Raw genomic sequence first — 21,157 nt, 5'->3', positions numbered from 1 at the left:
TTTTACACAAATTCACTTTCAATGAGAAGGAAGAAACATTGCACTACATGTTGGGTTGTTCGGAAAGTAATTTCGTTTTTTCCCGACAGAAGATTCAATTGTATTTTTTTGCACCCAATTTCACACTTAAGTCGTATAATTTTTGTATGCATTGAGAGCTTATATAGCAAGGCTTGTGTGTGAAAAATTCCAATTAATTCTACGCAGTAGTTTTGGTTGGTGTCCTTTTAAATATGGAGAGCGATAAACAGCATTTTCGACATATCTTACTGTTTTACTACAGAAAGGGTAAAAATGCTGTACAAGCCAGAAAGAAATTGACCGATGTGTATGGAGAAGGTGTGTTGACAGTACGCCAGTGCCAGAACTGGTTCGCCAAATTTCGATCCGGCAATTTTGATGTCGAAGATGCACCACGTTCGGGAAGGCCGGTTGAAGCTGATAAAGACGCGATAAAGGCATTAGTTGATGCGAACTGTTAAATTTATCAAATTCAACAGTTTATGACCACTTGAAAGGCCTGGGATTATCCACGAAGCTCGATGTATGGGTTCCCCATGTTCTCACAGAGAGAAATCTGTGTCGCCACATTGACGTCTGCGATTCGCTTCTCAAACTTCACGAAAATGATCAGTTTTTGAAGCGCATCATGACTGGGGACGAAAAATGGGTTGTATACAACAACGTCAAACACAAGAGGTCATGGAGCAAAAAAGATGAACCGGCTGAAACCATTTCCAAAGCCGATATTGACCAAAAAATGGTGATGCTGTCTGTTTGGTGGAATTTTAAAGGAATCGTTTTTTGTGAGCTTTTACCGGATAACACAACGATTAATTCGGAAGTCTACTGTCATCAGCAGGACAAACTGAATGATGCACTTCAACATAAAAGGTCAGAACTAATCAACAGGAAAGGAGTAGTGTTTCACCAAGACAACGCGAGACCTCACACAAGTTTGGTCACTCGCCAAAAGCTTTTACAGCTTGTATGGGATACAATACCACACCCATCATATTCTCCAGACCTGGCACAATCAGATTATTATTTGTTTCGGTCACTCCAAAATTTTTTAGGCGGTAAAACCTTCACCTCAAATGAGGAGGTCAAAAACCACCTCAATCAGTTTTTTGCCAGCAAAGACCAAAAATTTTATGAGCGTGGAATTACGCTACATCCAGAATGGATGACAAAAATTGTTGGACCAGAACGGTCAATAAATAAAGTACTTGTTTATTATACAAAAAGTGTCTTTCATTTCCACAAAAAAAAAAAAACGAAATTATTTTCCAAACAACAGAAAAATAAATATGAAACATCAAAATCTAAATATTGTTGATATCAGTTTAATAATAAATAAATTGGAAAAATCAGTAAACGAAATCCTTTCTTGTTCTATGGGTAAATAAAAAATGAATTAATTGAGTCATACAATATCAGTGTGTCTGGTTGACTGAATGAACAAAAATTACAAGGATATATTTCAGTAAAGTAAACTGTTGATATCCTCCGACGGGGGCGTCCATTACGGGCCCGTATCTCCTATTATATTGATGTGTTCTCTCTGAATCCGGGAGATTGCCCACATATTCTGGGTCACCCTGCATATAAATTGTTTAACAAATATATATTTTTCAAAAATGTGCCATTTCTGTAAGTAGGCACATTCCACGTTTATTTTGTTTAGGATTTACTTTTTAACTTAGGAGTGCACGATTTTCGGGACCTCTAAAAAATGTATCAAATTGATTGGACGCAATAGACTAAATCGGAAAATTGTTGCGCGACCATGTGTCGATAGCGATTAAGCAACGTCGCACCGTCACAATTGACCAACGCTCGTCCGCAGCCCACCAAATTAATTAATGCTAACGCGTGAGTTACGGCAACAATGCGAAACGACACGCAAATAATAATATGCAATCGGGCAACGCATTATAGACAAATGGCCTTAACTCTAAACTGGACTTAATTTATTCATTTTTAAATCCTTGACACGATTGTAATTCGTTTTAAATAAAGTAGTGCCATTGCCACTGGGTCAGTGTGCCAACATAATAACAATAATCCCCCATACATACATATGTAATGTGTTGTTTATTTATATCACTGATAATGGATTTTATTTGTTTTCTGACGATAAGGTGCTTAATGGCGATTTATTTTCTGCAATTTTGTTTTCTTTCGATTCGTATTACAAATGTGTTATTTAATCAACTGCGTTCTTGAACCTTCCAAAAAAAATTCGTTAGTTTCGATTATGTTTTTTTTTTCACTCTGTAAAATATTCTTCATTCGCTTGTCATTAAAGAAAAAATATAGGATTAAAATAGTCAAATTTCCATTATAAAAATATGCCATTTTCTTTAAAAGAGAATGATCCAAATAATACATATATAGAATAATTGTGTAATTTAGGTATTGAAAGATATTCAAAAAATAAAAAAATGTACTTTTTCTTCCATATTATTAATTAATATTTCAAAAATCTTTTGTATTCTTTTTACTCTTTCTAAAATATTGTTAATACATCATTTATTAAAGAATAAGCCTTAAAATTTGCACACTATATAAAAGAGAATAATATATACTGTGCGTACGATGTATGTGTAAAATGTAAAAAATAATAAAATAATTGATTGTAAATTTTGCTCAATATTAATTCATTACTGATTTTATAATATTAGTTTCTTTAATATTTTTGTTAATTTATAAAATATTAAATAAATAACGTAAAATACGTTTATTTTATATTTTTCTTCTATATTAATTATCCATATTTTTATAATATTTGTTTCGTTAACATTTTATTACCTTGTAAAATGTACTCAACATATGTATTTTTAAAAACTAAAGATATAAGGCTTAAAATAGTCAAATTTTCGCATTAAAAAATGCATTTTAGATTGATATTTTTAAGGTGAATAAACCAGGTAATACATAAAATACTGCCCAGTAAATTTAATAATAGATAACTTAGATGTATGTGTGACAATGAAAAAAATATAAAAATGACTAATTTTTTTTTCTATTTTAGTTATCAATGATCTTATAATATTAGTTTCATTAAACTTTGTTTTGCTACGTAAAATATTCTTAAAGAACAATAAAGACTTGAAGCTTAAAATAGTCAAATTTCCATATTCAAAAATGCATTTTAGGTTCATATTTTTAAAAAAATATATACCAGATAATACATAAACAGAAGACTACCCTCTATATTAATTATCCATAATTTTATAATATTTGTTTCGTTAACATTTTATTACCTTGTAAAACGTACTTAACATATATATCTTTAAAAACTAAAAATATAAGGCTTAAAATAGTCAAATTTTCGCATTCATTTTAGATTGATATTTTTGAGGTGAATAAACCAGGTAATACATAAAATACTGCCCAGTAAATTTAATAATAGATAACTTAGATGTATGTGTGATAATGAAAAAAAATATATAAAAATGACAGTAAATTTTCTTCTATTTTAATTATCAATGATTTTATAATATTAGTTAGAATAAAAATTTGAAGTTTAAAATAGTCAAATTTTCATATTCAAAAATGCATTTTAGGTTCATATTTTTAAAAGAGAATAAACCAGATAATACATAAACAGAAGAATACCTTTTACACTGAACACACGTTATTAACCTTGGTGTGTGTAAGAATAAAATAAAACAAAAATAGTACTAATAGTCTTGGTTATCGATATTTTAAATATCAGTTTTGTATACTTTTTTATACCTTCTAAAACATTCTTAAAACACCTATTAATAAAGGTTAATAAATTATAATAAGCAAATTTTTATTATAAAAAGTATATCTTCATACTTTCTAAAAGAGAATAAAATAAAATACATACAATAATGTCTATTAAATTTAATAATAGTTGTATATGTGATATTTAAAAAATAATCACCAATGATTTTGTAACATTAGTTTTAATTATATTTTTTCGCTTGTCATTAAAGAATAAGGATAAGACTTAAAAGTCAAAATTCTATTATAAAAATATCTGTTTCATTTACATTGTTTTAATACCTTGCAATATATTTATAATATGTCCTTTATTAGAGAATAAGTATAGAAGGTTTATTGAAATAGACAAAAAATAATTTCGAAATGTTAAATTAAAAAGTATCCCCTATAAAATTCATAATATATATATATATATATATATATATATATATATATATATATATATATATATTAACCTTCTTTTTTTATTTTTATTTAAGGTTTATTAAAATAGCAAAAAATTAATATTGAAATATTAACTAAGTAAAATATTCCCTATAAGAGGTAATAATAATTAAATAATAATTCAGATAATAACAAAAAATATATAAACTACTTTCATTTACATTTTTTATATCATTTATTGTTAAAAGCTTTAAAATAGATAATTTCTTAATTAAAAAAGTTTAAGACGATTTAAAAAGTATTTTTACGTGGGGTGTAGTAAATTTTTTTAATAGAAATACATAAATAAATGGCATTTAAATTTTTCCATCTTATATTAATGGTTGGATAATGCATAATAATTTTTAAAATAAACGATTGAAATCGAATCCACATCCTTGTAGCCATCCAGTGACATTAAACCAGATTCAATTTTAATAAAAATGCACGAATCCCAAATTCAAATATCATTGAATTAATTTGAATAGCTCATTTCACATACAAAATGTACGGATGTTGCCAGTCGCACCGCTCATCGATTATGTAATAGATGATAGGTAATACACCGGGTAAGTCATAGAGTGATGTTCGATAAAGCCACCATCGTCAAAACATGACTGAGCCGAAAGGAAAAGTGGCCAAGGGCAGTAGGTCAGTAGGATGAAACGGGTGGGGGTGTTGTGGCGGATCGGAGACACACCAAATCAGGTAAACCACGCCATTTACTCTCATTTTCATTACTAATGGACTGTCCTACTTTTGGCGTTACGGGTCTGTCGCGTCCATAGGCGCACGTCCGCCGATTTGGCGGTGCGATTACCATAATCGATTGTTTTGCAAGCGATTCACGACGTGAATTTTATGTCATCGGAGCTGATTAATTTATAAATAACCCGTTGGTGCCCAAAACAACGATTTTATCGAAGTTTTTATTTAAGATTTTGGAAGATTAATACTTCTGGCGTCACCACTGGTCGTTTACTTGCATTTTGAAAAAGTCCATTATGGAAACTGGATTTTAAGCAATCACTCCTCCAGTGTTGTGATTTATTTTTGGAACGTGCCTACATGTTGAATGTAATGTGTTTTATTGTTTATCAATTTAATGAATTATCTGGTTCGAGTCAAGTAGGTTAAGTTGTGTTAGGTTAAAACTGACTTGTTTTATCCAGATCCATTGTTTCAAAAAAAAATATATGTAACTTGAGATATGAGATAGGCATAGAAAATAATCTTAAGAAATGTGCCCAATCATTGTTTAAATTTATCAATGTATTTGGAGAAAAAAAAATTACATGGCTTAACTTAAAATGTACCACATTGGTTAAGTTTGACTGATAAAAAATACAGATATTAAAACTTTCGTGGTTTTACTGATGTTTAATATTGTAAAAGTAATATCGTGGTTCACGATTTTTTGGACAAATTATTATATTATACAGGGTATTCCAAAATTTCAGGGTCTTCGAGCTACCACGTATTCTCGAAATCACAAGTTGATTGGATCCAATTTATAAAATGTTACATACATTTTTTCTGAATTTAGCTCTTTGTTTATTCCTTAAAGCTTCTTGAACTGTTGCGATCAGTACGTGGTGCCCCATATTTACTTTAGGGTTGATGTGTGAAGACAAAACATTGGTCTTTTAACCAAAATATAATTTGTAATTCACATTTTACAAAAATTAAATTTTTGAACACGTCTAGTTTCAGAGTCAGTCCTATTTTTTTTTCAGGAAATATATCTACAATAGTCAAAATGAAGTAATTTGGGATACCAACAACAAATTATTTCAACAAAATGTCAACTACATCATTTCCTTTTTTATATAATGAACTAAACAGAAAATAATAAAAAATAATAATAATAATAAACACTGTTGTAAATTTAATATAATAATTAATAAAAAGCAGTCCTTGAATTGAAGAGACTTTAATTACCATTAAACTAATTAGTCATAAATTTTTATGGCGTTGCTGAACCGTTCGGCGAGAACGTTAATAATGAAACGTCGAAATAAAGAGAAATAAAATGGCGTACAGACACAAATACATATGTATTGTAAAACAAAATAAAATGACTATATTCGAGTAACACGTCCGATGGAATATCTGTCACGAGTACCTGCCTCTTCGATTTGAATACAATAACCTGTTTAACATTACGAACCTAAACACTTTCAATCCAGTTCAGTAGGTGTTACATCAAACTTTTACTTTCGTTTTGCATACAAATGTGCTGTTTAAAGTGCATCGCGCATTATCAAATTTTTCACATTTACAAAAAAGAATGTTTCATTTTATAATACAGTGATATGTAAACATGTTTTAGTCTGAAGTTTATATTCTTTTTATATTAGACATTTTTATTAATTTATTTCTTTAATTTATTTTGTTAATTTTAAGTTATTTTTAAAATATTTTTTTTAAATTAATGAATTTAAATTGCTTTTCTATTTTCTTAATAATTTAATACTTTACTTTTTAAGTTTTTAGAATTTTATTAACTTAATTATAAATTTTAATAAATTTAAATTTAATTGATAAATTGGAATTTTAAATTTAAAAGTAAAATATATCAATCTTTTTCAAACATACTTATTAAAATTTTGTAAATTTAAATTAATTTTAAATGTTAAATTTTGATTTTTTAAGTTTATTTCTTAAAATTATATTGTATATTAATAATTTTAATTTTTTAAATTTAATTAGTATATATATAGTATAACATTTTATTACCTTGTAAAATATACTTAACATGTATATCTTAATAAACTTAAGATATAATACTTAAAATAGGCAAATTTTCACATTAAAGAATGCATTTTAGATTGATATTTTTAAGGAGAGTAAGTTTATTTCTTAAAATCATATTTTATACTAATAATTTTAATTTTTTAAATTTAATTAGAAAATTTTATTTTTTTAAGCTTAATTTTATAGAATAAATAAATAATAAATAGTATATATAATATAAAATTATAAATATAAATTTTTGTAAATTGATAATTTTATTTTTTTTTTTTTTGTTATTTATATTGTTATATTTAATTTTTAATTAATTTTGTTTGTTACGAGTAGTTTCAAGTCAGATAGACTAAGTGTTATAATTTTGGTTGATGATTATATATAAATAAATAAATATATTATATTTTAATATTTCTTGTATCAAACTATAGATTATTGAAATACCAATATTTATTTTTGTTATTGTCCAATTTTTCTCTAGTTACGTGAATTTTTTGGGAGAATGTTGACAGGAAATTGGTTGAGGTTGATTGTAAGATTGATTATTTTTTTCTACCGAATAAAAGTTTTTTTTTTAATAAAAATGTACCATTTAATGTTAATGCAAATATTTAGTATATGTTTTCTCTTTGTGAACTATTCATTTAATTTTTGATTAAACGTTAAAAGAAAAAATTTCTTTTTTCATCTAATATTTTTATTTAAAATATGTGATTTGTTATTTTAAAATGAACTCTTTTAATATACAATTATGTTAAAAAAATGTTTACTTTTGCTTATTGATTCGGGTAGAAGATATTTAATAAAACATTAAATATGATTACTTAAACTATGGTTTATTTATTAATTAAGAACATTCAAAGAATAAGTTTGGTTAAAAAGTGATTATTGTTAAATCCTAAATATAGTGTTAACGGGGTCCAACAACCTAGGTTATATGTTACCTCAAGTCAAACTTCACGTTGAATGTCAATTTTGAAGTTTACATACACTATTTTCATCGTCAATAAATAATACAAGAGTACAGTCGCATTCGCCATTTTTTAATTGTGCTGTGTGTGCAATTCCACCTTGCTTCGATACCAAGAAAATGTTCAGCATTTACTTATCTACGAAAAAGTCTCGATAGAATATAATTGAAAAGGAAAAATACATACTGACATTTACATGTTCTCTCGATAATAACACATTTACATAAACTCTGAGCTGCTAGGAATAGTTTTTAGCGATAATTACGACTGTTAAGTAGGTCTAGTGTAATGTGTCAGTGAGTTTGCATTGACCCATTTCGCGGGTATTTTAGTTTTTCGACGGATTTACTCCGACATGTTCGCATGTCACATATAAATTCAATGACATTGTCGGACAGTGAATAATAATAATTTGTAGAACGCATGTAAAAATATAATTAATTGTTCATTACACTTATCAATTACAAATTTACTTGCCAACAAAAATAGTTTAAAGTCACGGTTAAACCGTTTTAATTTGTTAGTTTTAGATATAACCATTTAGAAAATAGATTTTCCATAAAAATACCTTTTTATAGAACAAGTTTTTTCATGCATTAGAATTAATGACAAGAAGTGGTCACAACAGAATTGAGTAACTGGAATAAAAATAATTTCATTGATCGAGTTGACTAATTGAGGCGATGCGAGACCGCAAACAAATAGGTAAATGGGTCGTTCAATAATGGGCATCACGTGGATATTCCAAGTAATTATAACACATATTGCACGTAAATAACCGCCGTTTATATACTGGCTAATTTTATCAATTATTTACATAGGTATTTATTAAACAGTCATTTATTTGTAATGCAAATTATGGTGTTCCATTAAAGTTTGTTTTTCACATCTTCTTAGTCATTTTCAAAATTCAAATTGTATTGATGACTTATAATTTTTATTATTATTATAACAAACATTTTCATGTTTATAATGCTTGTTATATATTTCTGGTTTAAACAATCACTGATTTTTATGTATTATTTTATTTTACAGGCGCAGAACAAATTATAGATGAAACGTGTTCAGGTATGTTTAATTAGTTATTATAGTAAAAAAAATTTTGAATTCATTATATGAATGAAGTATTTGTAAAGTTGTTTAATTATCATTTTTATAATGTTTGAATAGCAACGGAATTTCAGAATTTAATTTACAAATGTTACGCAAGTAATAACATTTATTTAGAAATAATTTATAAAGTGAGTTTTATACACATTTCCTTGCCTGATTATTTTTCTATTGGAGTCTGCTAATCTTCCTAAAATTTCCTCCATCTGAGTCTTCTAATTTTCTCTTTCTTGCTTGATCTTCCTCACGTGCGTGTTGCGGAAACTTGAAGTATTTGACTAGCCAATACACGCTCTTAATTTCATGTTTCATTGGGTGTAGAATACTTTTGTCGAACATTATTCTCTTTGGAGGAGTATCCATTTTTTAAAAGAAGTTTTTGTGTTTGATTTTAGTTAAACTAAATCTAGAGAAAACGTTGCTTAACGACGAAAACAACATCAGTAATAAACAGTAAACATGGCAACGATTTTTAATCGACTGTCATTTTTCTTAAAACCGTACGATTTGATTCTATTTTTATAATTAGATATCGAAATTGAATGAAGTAACATGAGTCATCTTGGTTGTCTACTTCCTGTATACATTAGGTGCTTCCATCTATCAACCAAAACAGTCGACTTTAATCTGTTTATATTTTAATCTATAAAATTTTTGATCACTGTTTAAAGTCACCCAGAGTTCAAAACGATTGTGCACAAGCACCCATCGCAGTGAATTACGGTGCGTCGTACACCGGCGTCCCAGGCGGGCGTCGGCGTCGTCAAAGTGGGTCTAGTGCAGTGGGTATAGCGTGCTGACCTCAGACGCCGTACGACCGCGCCTCCTGCTCCCGTTTCATCTAACCCCGTTCGAACGGACGTCAATCCTAGATGTGGCGAAGCTCCTGAACGCCGTCGACACCACTTCAGTGTTTCTCGAGTGGTGTTTCGTGATTTTCTAAATTTAGGTTGTTCGAGAGGTTCGATTGTTGGAAGATCGTTGAATGATTCGAGTGTCTTCGATGAATCATATGCTGCTAAATATGCTAATTAATCATTAAAAAAATAAATATTGAAATATCAATTTTTAACTGTTTCAAAGAAGAATTTAAAAGGAATTATTTTTAAATGGAGTTGTTAAAATATTGGAAAAATATAATATATTCAAATAGTGTAACATATACAAAAAATTCAAAACTAATAAATATAATAAATAATATTTTTAAGCTAGAATATAAAGGAAATATATTTAAACAAATAAAAAAGTAAATAAAACTAAGAAAATTTCTATAATTGTAAAATATTATATTTTTTAATTAATTTATTTAATAAATAACTTTCAAGAAAATATGCTTATTTAACATTGTAACATTATTACTAATTTTCAAACAAATTAATAATTATTAAGATGTTAGTTCTGCGTTTGTTTTATAATTAATAAAATTATAATGCACACAAATTGAAGAAAATTATTTAAAAATGCAAAGACATGAAGCATATTTTGACACATATTTTTAAAGAATTACTGAAAATATGTATATATAAAAAATTAAAGGAAGAAATATTGTAAATATTAAATATTGACAAATATTAAAAAAAACTATTAATAAAAATTTAGTAATAATTTATTGAGAATTCATAATATACAAAAAATAAATATTATCTTTATATAAACCAAAACATTTCTAGTATTAAAAAACAAAGACAAAATATTCTTTAAAATATTTTAATTAAAAAATTTTATAATTAATAAAATTATAATTTACAAGAAATTAAGAAAATCGTTTAATATACAAAGACCTGAAATATATTTTAATATATATTTTCAATATATAAAAAATTAAATAAAGGAACATTTTAAATAAATTAAATATTGGCAAATAATATAAAAAATAGTAATAATTTTCAATGATAGAAAATAAAAATTGTCTTTACATAGAAAAAAATATTTGTAAAATCAAAATCAAAATTCAAACTCAAAAATTTTATAATTAACAAAATTATAATATAAGTACATTGAAGAAAATCATTTAAAAATCTGTATTTTCAAAAAAAAAAAAAAAAATAACGTAAGAAATATTGTAAATAAATGTTATACTGGTACATATTAAAAAAATGTAATTTATTGAATATTTATAATAATAAAAAATATAAAATATTTTTATATAGAAAAAAATATTTCAAATATCAAAATATCAATCATTTGTAAAATATTTTAATTCAAAAAATGAATAATTAAAAGAAATTATAATATTCAAAAATTGAAGAAATTTTTTCTGGAATAATAAAAAAAGTGATAAAAATGTTAAAATAACAATGAAACAATATTGTATAAACTCTAATTAGTGATTGTGCATAAATTATAGAATATAATATTGACAAAATTTAAATTACAATCCACTTCCCTGCATAATGGTAATTAAATTAAAATTTATTATTAGTTTCACCATTATCCGCACATTTCATGACAATATTAATATGCCACCGTAATTCGATACTGCATCGCAACTTTCCTACGGTATGTGCACAACGAACGGCCGTACAAATCGAATTAATCACATATCAGATCATTATCATATAATGTAGCGTTGCCGCAAGCAGTAATTAAGAAATTAATTGCAGTAATGATATTGTTTTCGTCCTTTATTCGATGACATACTTAACTTGTACCAAACTTCTGTGAGCCATATCTCTTAAATGAGAACGGATAGTTTATGAACAAACTGCGGTTGGTTATGAATTTGCCATAGTTTAATAGATAGTTCTTTGCTGCTAATTTGTTTAAGCTAGTTGAACTGAAGTCTAATGAGCATGTTCAATGGGTTTTAATGACATAATCACGCTGTGCTGTTATTAAAAGATTAGAACGAATAAAATAATACTCCAGACATTTTAAGTGACCTCAAAACTTTTAGGCTGATTACGTGTAAATTCACCATAAATCATTTCTATACATTACATGTTCAATAGCAAATGGGTGTGTCTATATAAAAATAATAATTAATACTGACATTAAACCCCTCACTTTTATTATTTTTAACGAATATAATAGTTATTACATACTAATAAATTGCCATTGACGTATAATCCGAAGAGACTTACGATAATTAAAATGATTTATTTTCCCGTTAATGGCGTCATTAAAGTACACGATAATTAAATTAATATTTAGCAAACCTGTAGTTTAAATTTATGTAAATCGTTGCTTAAATTTTGTCTTTCTAATTATAAACGTGCACTTTTTACCTCGAATTTATAACGTATAGTTTTGCAGACCGTTTCCTGCGTTTTTCGTTTCTATTTTTGGATTTTATGAACTGCTGGCGCAATATTTATGTATTACCCTCAGGATGTTCCGAAACTTTAATGCATTCTATTTTAGCCAGTTTTAAAATTTAAGTGCCAAATAAAGTTTTTTGTTTAATGAGAAATAGTTTTTTTCTCTTTTTAATATGATTATTTTATTTTCAGCAGAACTGTTGTGTGAGTGAAAGTTTAATTAGGTAAATTTGTTGATTCATAATTTGTCAAATTCCCCAATCATTATTGTGAAATGCGATCCATATCCGGTTTCACAAAGAATTTCTTAGAAATTGTATGGTGTAGTTTTCTGGAGTTTTTTTTTAATAAATGAAAACCACATATCATTAGATAAAATGATATTCAACTTTATAAAAATTATAGTGTTAAAAACACCAAAACCTATTATTAACTAATCTATTTTAATTATTTCATAAAGTTGATTTGATAACATTTACAAATAATAATAATAATAATTTGATTATTAAAAACATTGAATTTTGTATAGTAGAAAATAATTTTTATATAGTACAAACAACTACAATTTATAAAATGAATTGGTACTTTGGAGTAATTTCAATTATTACTTTCAAAACCAAATTTTATCAATTATAATTTAAGAATATGTTCATATTCAATAAGGTATTATAATTGAAAGATAAATAATAATTTTACTTTTCCATCCTTCTATGAATATTTTTGTGACTCATTTTCTTTGTCCATTTCATTTATATCCTGACCTATTTATAATTCTTCGGTTTGACTTTGTGGATTTATTTCTCTCGTAAAAATATTGACAAATTATAATTTTTTGTCATTAAAATCCCTGAATTTTGTGTAAGTGCAGTTTTTAGTTATTTCATTTAATAATTGCTCTTCTCTTGTCTCTGCAATTTGGGAAAGTTACGAAAAAAATTTATAAATTTTGTATGAATTTATTTTTTATAGACATGCAACTTATAATTTTTGATTATTAAAAACCTTGAAATTTGTGTAATGAAAAGTACTTTTACTATGATTAAAATATTACTGAAGGTTTTGCTTGTCTAGCACTAATAATTTCATTTAATAATTAATCCTTTCTTTGCCTCTTATTTCAATTATTACTTTTAACTCAAAAAATTAGGTAAGTGAGAAAATGTTTATGTGACTTATTTTATTTGTCGATTTTATTTACATCTTGCCCTATTTATAATTCTGACTTTGACTTTACTAATGTTTTATTATTCCCTTTTGGACTTTGGAACGTTAAGAGAGAAATTCATATTTGCTTTTATTGTATTGTGGATTTATTTCTCTCATAAAAATATTGTGAAGGACTTAATAATATTACTTATTTTTAGTTGTCTATCACTAATAATTTCATTTAATAAGTGTTCCTCTCTGTGATTCTGGAATTATTTCAATTTTTACTTTTAAATCAATTTAAACAATATTGATATTTCTAAAATAATTTAGTAATTTCATTAATTTTAACTTGGGAATATCTTCATAACCAAAAAGTATCTCAAAATGTTTGGAGAAAATGTTTATGACTTATTTTAATTGTCGATTTTATTTACATCCTGACCTATTTATAATTCTTCAGTTTTACTTACTAATGTTTTATTATTTTGTTTTGAAATATTGACAAATTATAATATTTTGTTATTAAATTCTTGAATTTTGTGTTATGAAAAGTACTTTTAATATAATTAAAATAATGCAGTTTTTAGTTGTTTGCTTCTAATAATATCATTTAATAATTATTATTATAATTTTTGATTATTATGAACCTTGAAATTTGTGGAATGAAAAGTACTTTCACTATGTTTAAAATATTACTGCAGGTTTTATTAGCCTACCACTAATAATTTCATTTAATAATTGCTCCTCTCTTTGCCTCTGAACTTATTTCGATCACCTTTAATCAGAATTTAAACAATATTAAAATTTCTAAAATAATTTAGTTCAATTAATTATAAGTTAGGAATATCTTCATAATCAAAAGGTGTAACTCAAAAAATTAGAAAGGCAATTAATAATTTTATACCTTTAAATACTCTTGACAAAATGTTATTTTCTTTGCCCATTTTATTTATATATTGACATATTTATAATTCTTTAGTTTGTAATGTTTTATTATATATATATATATATATATATATATATATATATATATATATATATATATATATATATATAGTATATTTTCCTTTATTATCTTGTGGATTTATTTCTATCACAAAAATATTGATGAATTAAAATTTTTGATTATTTTAATTAATTATAAGTTCGAAATATCTTCATAATCAAAAGGTATAAATATTTGAAAGAAAATTAAAAAAATTATACTTTCAAAATGTTTTTGTAAAAATATTGATGTGGCTTATTTTCTTTGTCCATTTTAAGTAAGTAAGTATCTTTAATATATTTATTTAATAATTACTTCCTCTCTTTGATTTGAAATTATTTTAATTTTAATTTTCAAAACCAAATTTACACAATATTTAACTTTCTAATATAATTAATTATCTTAATCATCAAATGTTGTAAGTGAAATTTAGTTAGTAATATTATGTTTTTATATATAATTATGAAAATATTGATTTATTTTCATTTCCATCGTGACCTATTATTTATTATTCTTTTGTTGGAGTTAACTGATATTTTATTAGTCTGATTGGAACTTGAAAACATTAAGGAAGGATTATAATTTATTTATTAGCTGACACATTTAATTTAATTAAAATTTTATTTCATTTTTGTTCCCTCCTCTTTCTATTTATTACTTTCAAAACCAAATTTGAACATCACTTAATATTCTAACAATTGCACAATTTTCATTTGTATTTTACACCACGGTGCGCGATTACTTCATTAATTACGTCCACAATCGTTCATAATGCAGCCAATCGTGAAACTTCATTAAACACGCGTACGTTTTCGAAAGTCGACCGACGTCGAAGAGATGGCGTTAGGGGTATTCGACATCCGAAAGTTTCAGTTTAGCAGGATTATGCAATTGTTAACATGCCGCTCTCCATTTTTGGAATCGACGTGGGCGTCAACAGAAGATTTTTCTTTAATCAATCAACAGCTGATTTCCTACATCGCATTGTCACATTTCATCAATTTTTTAACAGATTTTGTTAAATATTGCAAAATATATGGATAGTCATTTTTAATCCTATTTTAGCACAATTACATATGTGGAATTGTTTCTTGAATTTAATGAAGAATTATTGGTTGTTATTCAGTAAGTAATTAGATTATACCAAAAGACATTTTTCAAAAACACTGTTTTCTATATCAAAGTTTAAAACAAGTGATTGTATTTTATAGAGATAATTGAAATGGTGCCATTTTTTTTTTTAATTTTTATTTATTAACAAATTTTAACAACAAATTTCCCAAATTTAATGTAGTGTCTAGAAATTTCTACAATTACACAATTCTAACATAAATAGAAATTAATATTGTAAAGATAAGGAAATATTTCTCATTTATAGTAAGACTTCTAATTTATTTATTGTTATATATTTTGGCATTTATAACTGTCAGTTTTAGGAAAACTGTTTTAATCAAAATCTTATTTTTTAAAAAATCCCCTGGAAATGTATAAGACCTTATTAATTCATTAATGAAATGTCAAAGTAGTTATAAAAAGATCATATAAATAATCGAATTAACGTTGTTAAACTATTTATTTAAATCATATTATCATGCAAATAACATGCAATCCCACGTAAGAAATGAATAATTATGCAACTCAAAACAACAATTAAAATTCCGTTAACATCGAGTAACTGGTGTGTCAGTGAAATTGAGTAGAAAAGAAATTGAAACACTTTTAATATTTATATTTCAAAAATGTCCACTCTCTTATTGTTAGTTAATATTGAAACCAATTATAATTTTGTAACGATATGTTTAAAATTATTTATTAATTAACATATTTTTGCGTTGCATAATTAACAACAATAACAATAAAATTTATTAATATTTAAAGTAAAAGTGATCCATATAAGTAATGAGTTAGTCATAAACTTTTGCCAATCTTTACATCTGAACGTGTACTTTTACCAACACATTGTTAATTACAGTATTTTCTGTAATACTGTTTTGTAGTCGCTGCCGAATTAAAATTGTGCAATCATTCCCTTAAATGGAAAGTTTATAGAATAGAGAGTATAAACCTACTTAATAAGTTAGTAGTACCTGTTGTGCAAGGAACTTATGCATATAAATTTAAAACAAATATTCTTTTAATATTGTAGGAGGCATTTCACAAACTTACAGTATTGACAAAATGTATCTGTGTCGAAAATATTTCATTTATTTCCAACATAAAAACTAAATGAGTTTTTACATTTTTAGTATTAATTAATTTATTCCAGTATTAATTTCATATATAAATATTTAATTTTTATATGGATTACTAAACACAATATATAACTAAATATGAGTATTAGCAATTTTTCGTTTATACGTTCCAATTACAAATTTAAAATTATGTTTTGTGTTCTATATTTGCTGAAATTTTATGTGTCCTCAAGTTGGTTCATAATATTTTTGAGTGTTTCAATTTTTATTTTTGTTTCAACTGTTGGTAAAGTATGAATTTTTTAAATAACAAAATGTCTGTTCAAGATATTTCAATTTTTGTAAAAAAATGTTAAATTGAGCCAATTTTAAATTTCTTTTTTTACAAACTAATTTATTAAAAATTTTTCGAAAACAACATCTTTTTCTTCAAATAACAAAATAATTCTTAGAGATTGTCCAAGTAACATTTTTTTTCTCAAGTTAGTTATTTTTGAATTAGCTTTACAAAAAAACCAAGAAAACAAGAATTATTGTAATTTATGTTTCATGAAATTGAGTTATTTTAAGAAATTATTAATTTTGGCAATTTAAATTATACAACAGTTGACAATACATAAATTTTACGAAAATGTTTATTTTTTTTAAATAACAAAATAACTCTTAAAAATTGTCCAATTAATAAATCTCAAATAATTTTTTTAAACTACAACATATTTATTTTAAATTATGCTCCATATGATTTTGGAGATTTTTTCAAAAATTATTAATTTTTCAAGAAATATCATTTTTTTCTATTAACTAAACCGGTAAAAAAGCACAATTTTTTTCTTTAAATAAGAAAATAACTTTTGAAAATTGTCCAAGTAATAATATTTTTCTTCAAGAAGTTTATTTTTTAATGAATTTTGCTAAAAAAATACAACAATTTTTTATTTTATTTTACTTTATAAGATTTTTGAGTTTCCCTAATAATTATTAATTTTTCAAATTTAACAATTTTTTTTATCTTATTTGACGAATAACAAAATATTTATTAAAGATAAAAATATATATATATTAAAGATAAAAATATATATAAAACTTTTGTAAAAAATTATAATTTTTCTTTAATTTATGTTTTATAAGATTTTAAGTTTTTCGACCAAAAGATTAATTTTAAAATATCACTTTTTTCTACAATAGTGTAAAACTATAAAATATTACTTCTTCAAATAACAAAATAACTCTATTAAAAATTGTCTAAGTATTTTTCCCAACTAAAATTTGTTTTTGTACGCTAATTTTGACTAAAATATAAAAACTCAATATATGTAAAACAGAGATAATTTGGATAAACCAATTATACACTAATTTACTCCATTCACCAGGCAACTGAAATATGAAAAGTAACAGCAAAAATACATTCCAGAAAAGCAAGTACACCTAATTTGGGTCACCACCCTAACCTACATTATGAAGAAAACGTCCCGACAGTAATTTTCGTTCAGCTACTTTTATTGTCGTCGAATCGAACAAAAACGCCCCCCAATAAAACCGATTGTCATAGTTAATAGATGGGACAGGTAGGTCAGTTACGACATGCTGTTTTTGTTGGCACACATTTAGATTTATGTCATTGGGTGTGCTTCGGTACTTTAATAAAATCGTTCGGGCGTTGTTGTGTCTGTCAGCACGCTTTTCACTCCGTACAATTGACGGAAAAAAATCACAATCGGGGTGTTTTTGGGCTAGGTCGTGAAAGGTGCGCAATTGTCGAGCTGATCCATCAAGTTGTTAGCTGCAGCTAAATTGCGTGTCGCACTAAAACGTAAATATTTTGTGTCCTTTTCGAGTGGTGTTGGTAAACTTTGCAGTCGTGTTTTAAACTCTCCCACCTGTTGTAAATCCAATCGCCAGTGACAGGTTGTCCATAAATTCTTGTTCATGTTGCTTTTGTTCCAATGTCGGTCGGAAGTTTTTCTAATGAATCTGCAACAATTTATACCCGTTTTTTGTTACTTGCCACATATTTTTTTATTTAATGTATTAACAAAATACACATTATTGTCAAATAATAAAATATAATTAACATGATTTTAACATAGTTATATGGCATTTCTATTAAAAAAAAATAGTAAAACATAATATGTCATCACGAGTAACCCTGCAGCAATTTTAAATACAATTTTCAAACGTAATACACGTAGCTATTTACTGAGAAATCTGGTTGCACAATGCTAAACGACATAGTTTGTCAACTTTGTAACTATGTGAATTATTTTTGTTTAAATATTCTTTGTATAGTTGAATGTTAAACTGAATAAAATAATTTATGTTTTACATTTAAATTAATTATATAAAAAAAAACATTGTAATAAATTTGTTTAATTAAACGTTTTCGTAATTTAGTCTTGAAGATTAACAAGGCACAATATGTTTATACTTAAAATTTAAACATTACTTTTAATATGTGTTTTATTTCCAACACTTGTGTTTTAAATGAAATAAAATTATACTAAATTTTTAAAAGAATAAATAAGTTTCTTGAATGAATATATCGTTTAACTTTTAAAAAATTTGTATTTAAGACTTTTGTTAATTTATATTGACTGTAACAAAAATTAACTGGGATATTTCTCAAGGGTCAACTAATTTAAAACCTAATTTTTCTTAATTGTAAAGTTGAGAAAGTAAGAGTGAGAAATTACTTATATAGCAAATTATTAGGTTTTATTATTTTTAAATATTTGAATGCACAACATTTTGGTAGAATTTCTAACAATAATATAGTATTATAAATTAATTATTATTAGGATTTTTATTTATATATTTTATAATAGTATTAAGGTAATCTATTCACTTTCCTTTGGTGCAAATTGTTGTATTTTATTATTATCAAATATTTTAATGTACTTTATGTTGGTAGAATTCCCAATAATTTACTTATCATCAAACTTTTTATGTAATGTACACTTAATTTGTAGCTGTGAATTAGATTATTTTTGTATGTAATATACAATGTATTTGGAATTTCTAATAATTTATTTTTCTAATTTATAGCCTTAGAAAGTTATGGTTATTTTAAAAATTATTTAAAATTAAAATTTAAATTTACTAGATATTTATCTATAAATTTCAAAAATATGTATTAGTTTATATGACATTCATTAACTATAAATTTTTTTATATAATTTACACTTAATCAATAATTCTAAATTCGTTTATTGTTAATTATTTAATTTATTATAGAGTGATCGTTACATTTTAGCTTATAAAAGTGAGTAAACCTACATAATTTTAGAAAACTTAAATAAATCCAGTAATATCTTGTAAGGAATATAATTCGCAACGGGCTCAGACCACGTTCAGAATATAATTTGAAACTCCTCAGACACCACTCGAAACCAGGTCAAAGAAATGCATAAATCAAAAGAGACTTCAATAATTTTTTAGGCCAGAAAATTTGAAATTTGTGTGAGAGTAAGAGATTTCAAAACGAGTAGCCGAAACACAATAATTAACACGAATGTCTAAACGAACGAATTAGAATCTGTTGAGTCAACATGATGAATGGTGGATTAAGAAGTGAAGGAACAATGTTGCTCAATTCCGACATTTTTTTCCACCAACTATTTTAGCACGCATACAATTTTTATCGAGATGGTTAATTGCACCGTTGCGTATTTGTTCTAAAAGGAATATCGTGTTATCCGTTTGGAAATCTAATACCGAACGTCAGAACTATTACTAAAGTGACCCGATTGTTACATTATTAATCGGGAACAATACCTGTGTATTTTATGATGTCTTCGTTACGAAATTCGCTAAAATATTGTGCGTAAAAGTGGCAGAAAGTTTAATTAGTGCGTTTGGTAATTATTTTAAAAGTATATGCTAAGTGGTTGGACTTTCGTTCAAGAGTCCTAGTCATCATCAATTTAGTTTTGCAATTGGAATAAAACAGACTGTCAATTTAGCACAAAAAGTAAAAATCTTTTGTGTTAAAAGTTAACAGAGTTTTGTTTTACAATTATACTCTATATTGTGTTGTATGGTAATTTAAAATCATTTATGTGTTCTTTCTTTCAAAAACCAAATGTTGATTATTTTCATTATTTCTCCATTTTAATTTTGTTATTATTTTTTTAGAATATTCTTTAAGAAAAAGTTTTGTAGGTTGTCAATATAACACATTACCAAAAAACTCTGTTACTAATTTATTAAAAATCGAAAAACTTTTCAGTTGTCTATTCGAACAATTTTTTACTTTTCTTATATGGCTTTAATACTAAAAATGTATAATAATAATTAAAAACTGCATTTATTAGTATAATTTTTAATTTTTAAATTTTATAGGTTCAATACTAAGTGTATGAACTCCATTATTTAAATATTATTTTATTATATTTTAGAATATTGTGAAAAAAAGAGTTTTGCAAATTGTCAATGTAAATAGGTCACCAAAAACTTTTATACAAATTTATTTGAAAACCAAAAATTTCGGTTGTCTATTTGAACGAATTTTTACTTTCACTTTTTAGGGCTTTTAATATTAGAAATCATTTAAAAATTGCATTT

The 21,157-nt window shown here is 25.3% G+C and overlaps 1 protein-coding gene across 7 annotated transcripts in view; it reads left to right on the top strand.

Moving 5' to 3' along the window:
• The window catches only part of LOC109595552 (nuclear hormone receptor FTZ-F1), a 126,484-nt gene that overhangs the window by 29,487 nt on the left and 75,840 nt on the right, over nucleotides 1–21,157 (top strand). For 3 of the 7 annotated variants that reach the window (XM_049963887.1, XM_049963886.1, XM_049963890.1), the window contains one exon: nucleotides 8,937–8,969. The exons of 1 other annotated variant lie outside the window; for it this stretch is intronic. In XM_049963887.1, the coding sequence (XP_049819844.1) occupies nucleotides 8,937–8,969 (33 nt within the window). Of the gene's footprint in view, nucleotides 1–4,790; nucleotides 4,891–8,411; nucleotides 8,607–8,936; nucleotides 8,970–21,157 lie in introns of those variants that run through there. 3 more of the 7 variants (XM_049963891.1, XM_049963892.1, XM_049963889.1) reach the window with 3 other exon arrangements.

The sequence above is a fragment of the Aethina tumida genome, chromosome 2 (genome assembly GCF_024364675.1).
Source record: "Aethina tumida isolate Nest 87 chromosome 2, icAetTumi1.1, whole genome shotgun sequence".
In the NCBI taxonomy this organism is placed as follows: Eukaryota; Metazoa; Arthropoda; class Insecta; order Coleoptera; family Nitidulidae; genus Aethina; species Aethina tumida.
Note: the sequence above shows the minus strand (reverse complement) of the source record. Positions and strands in the feature narration are given on the sequence as shown.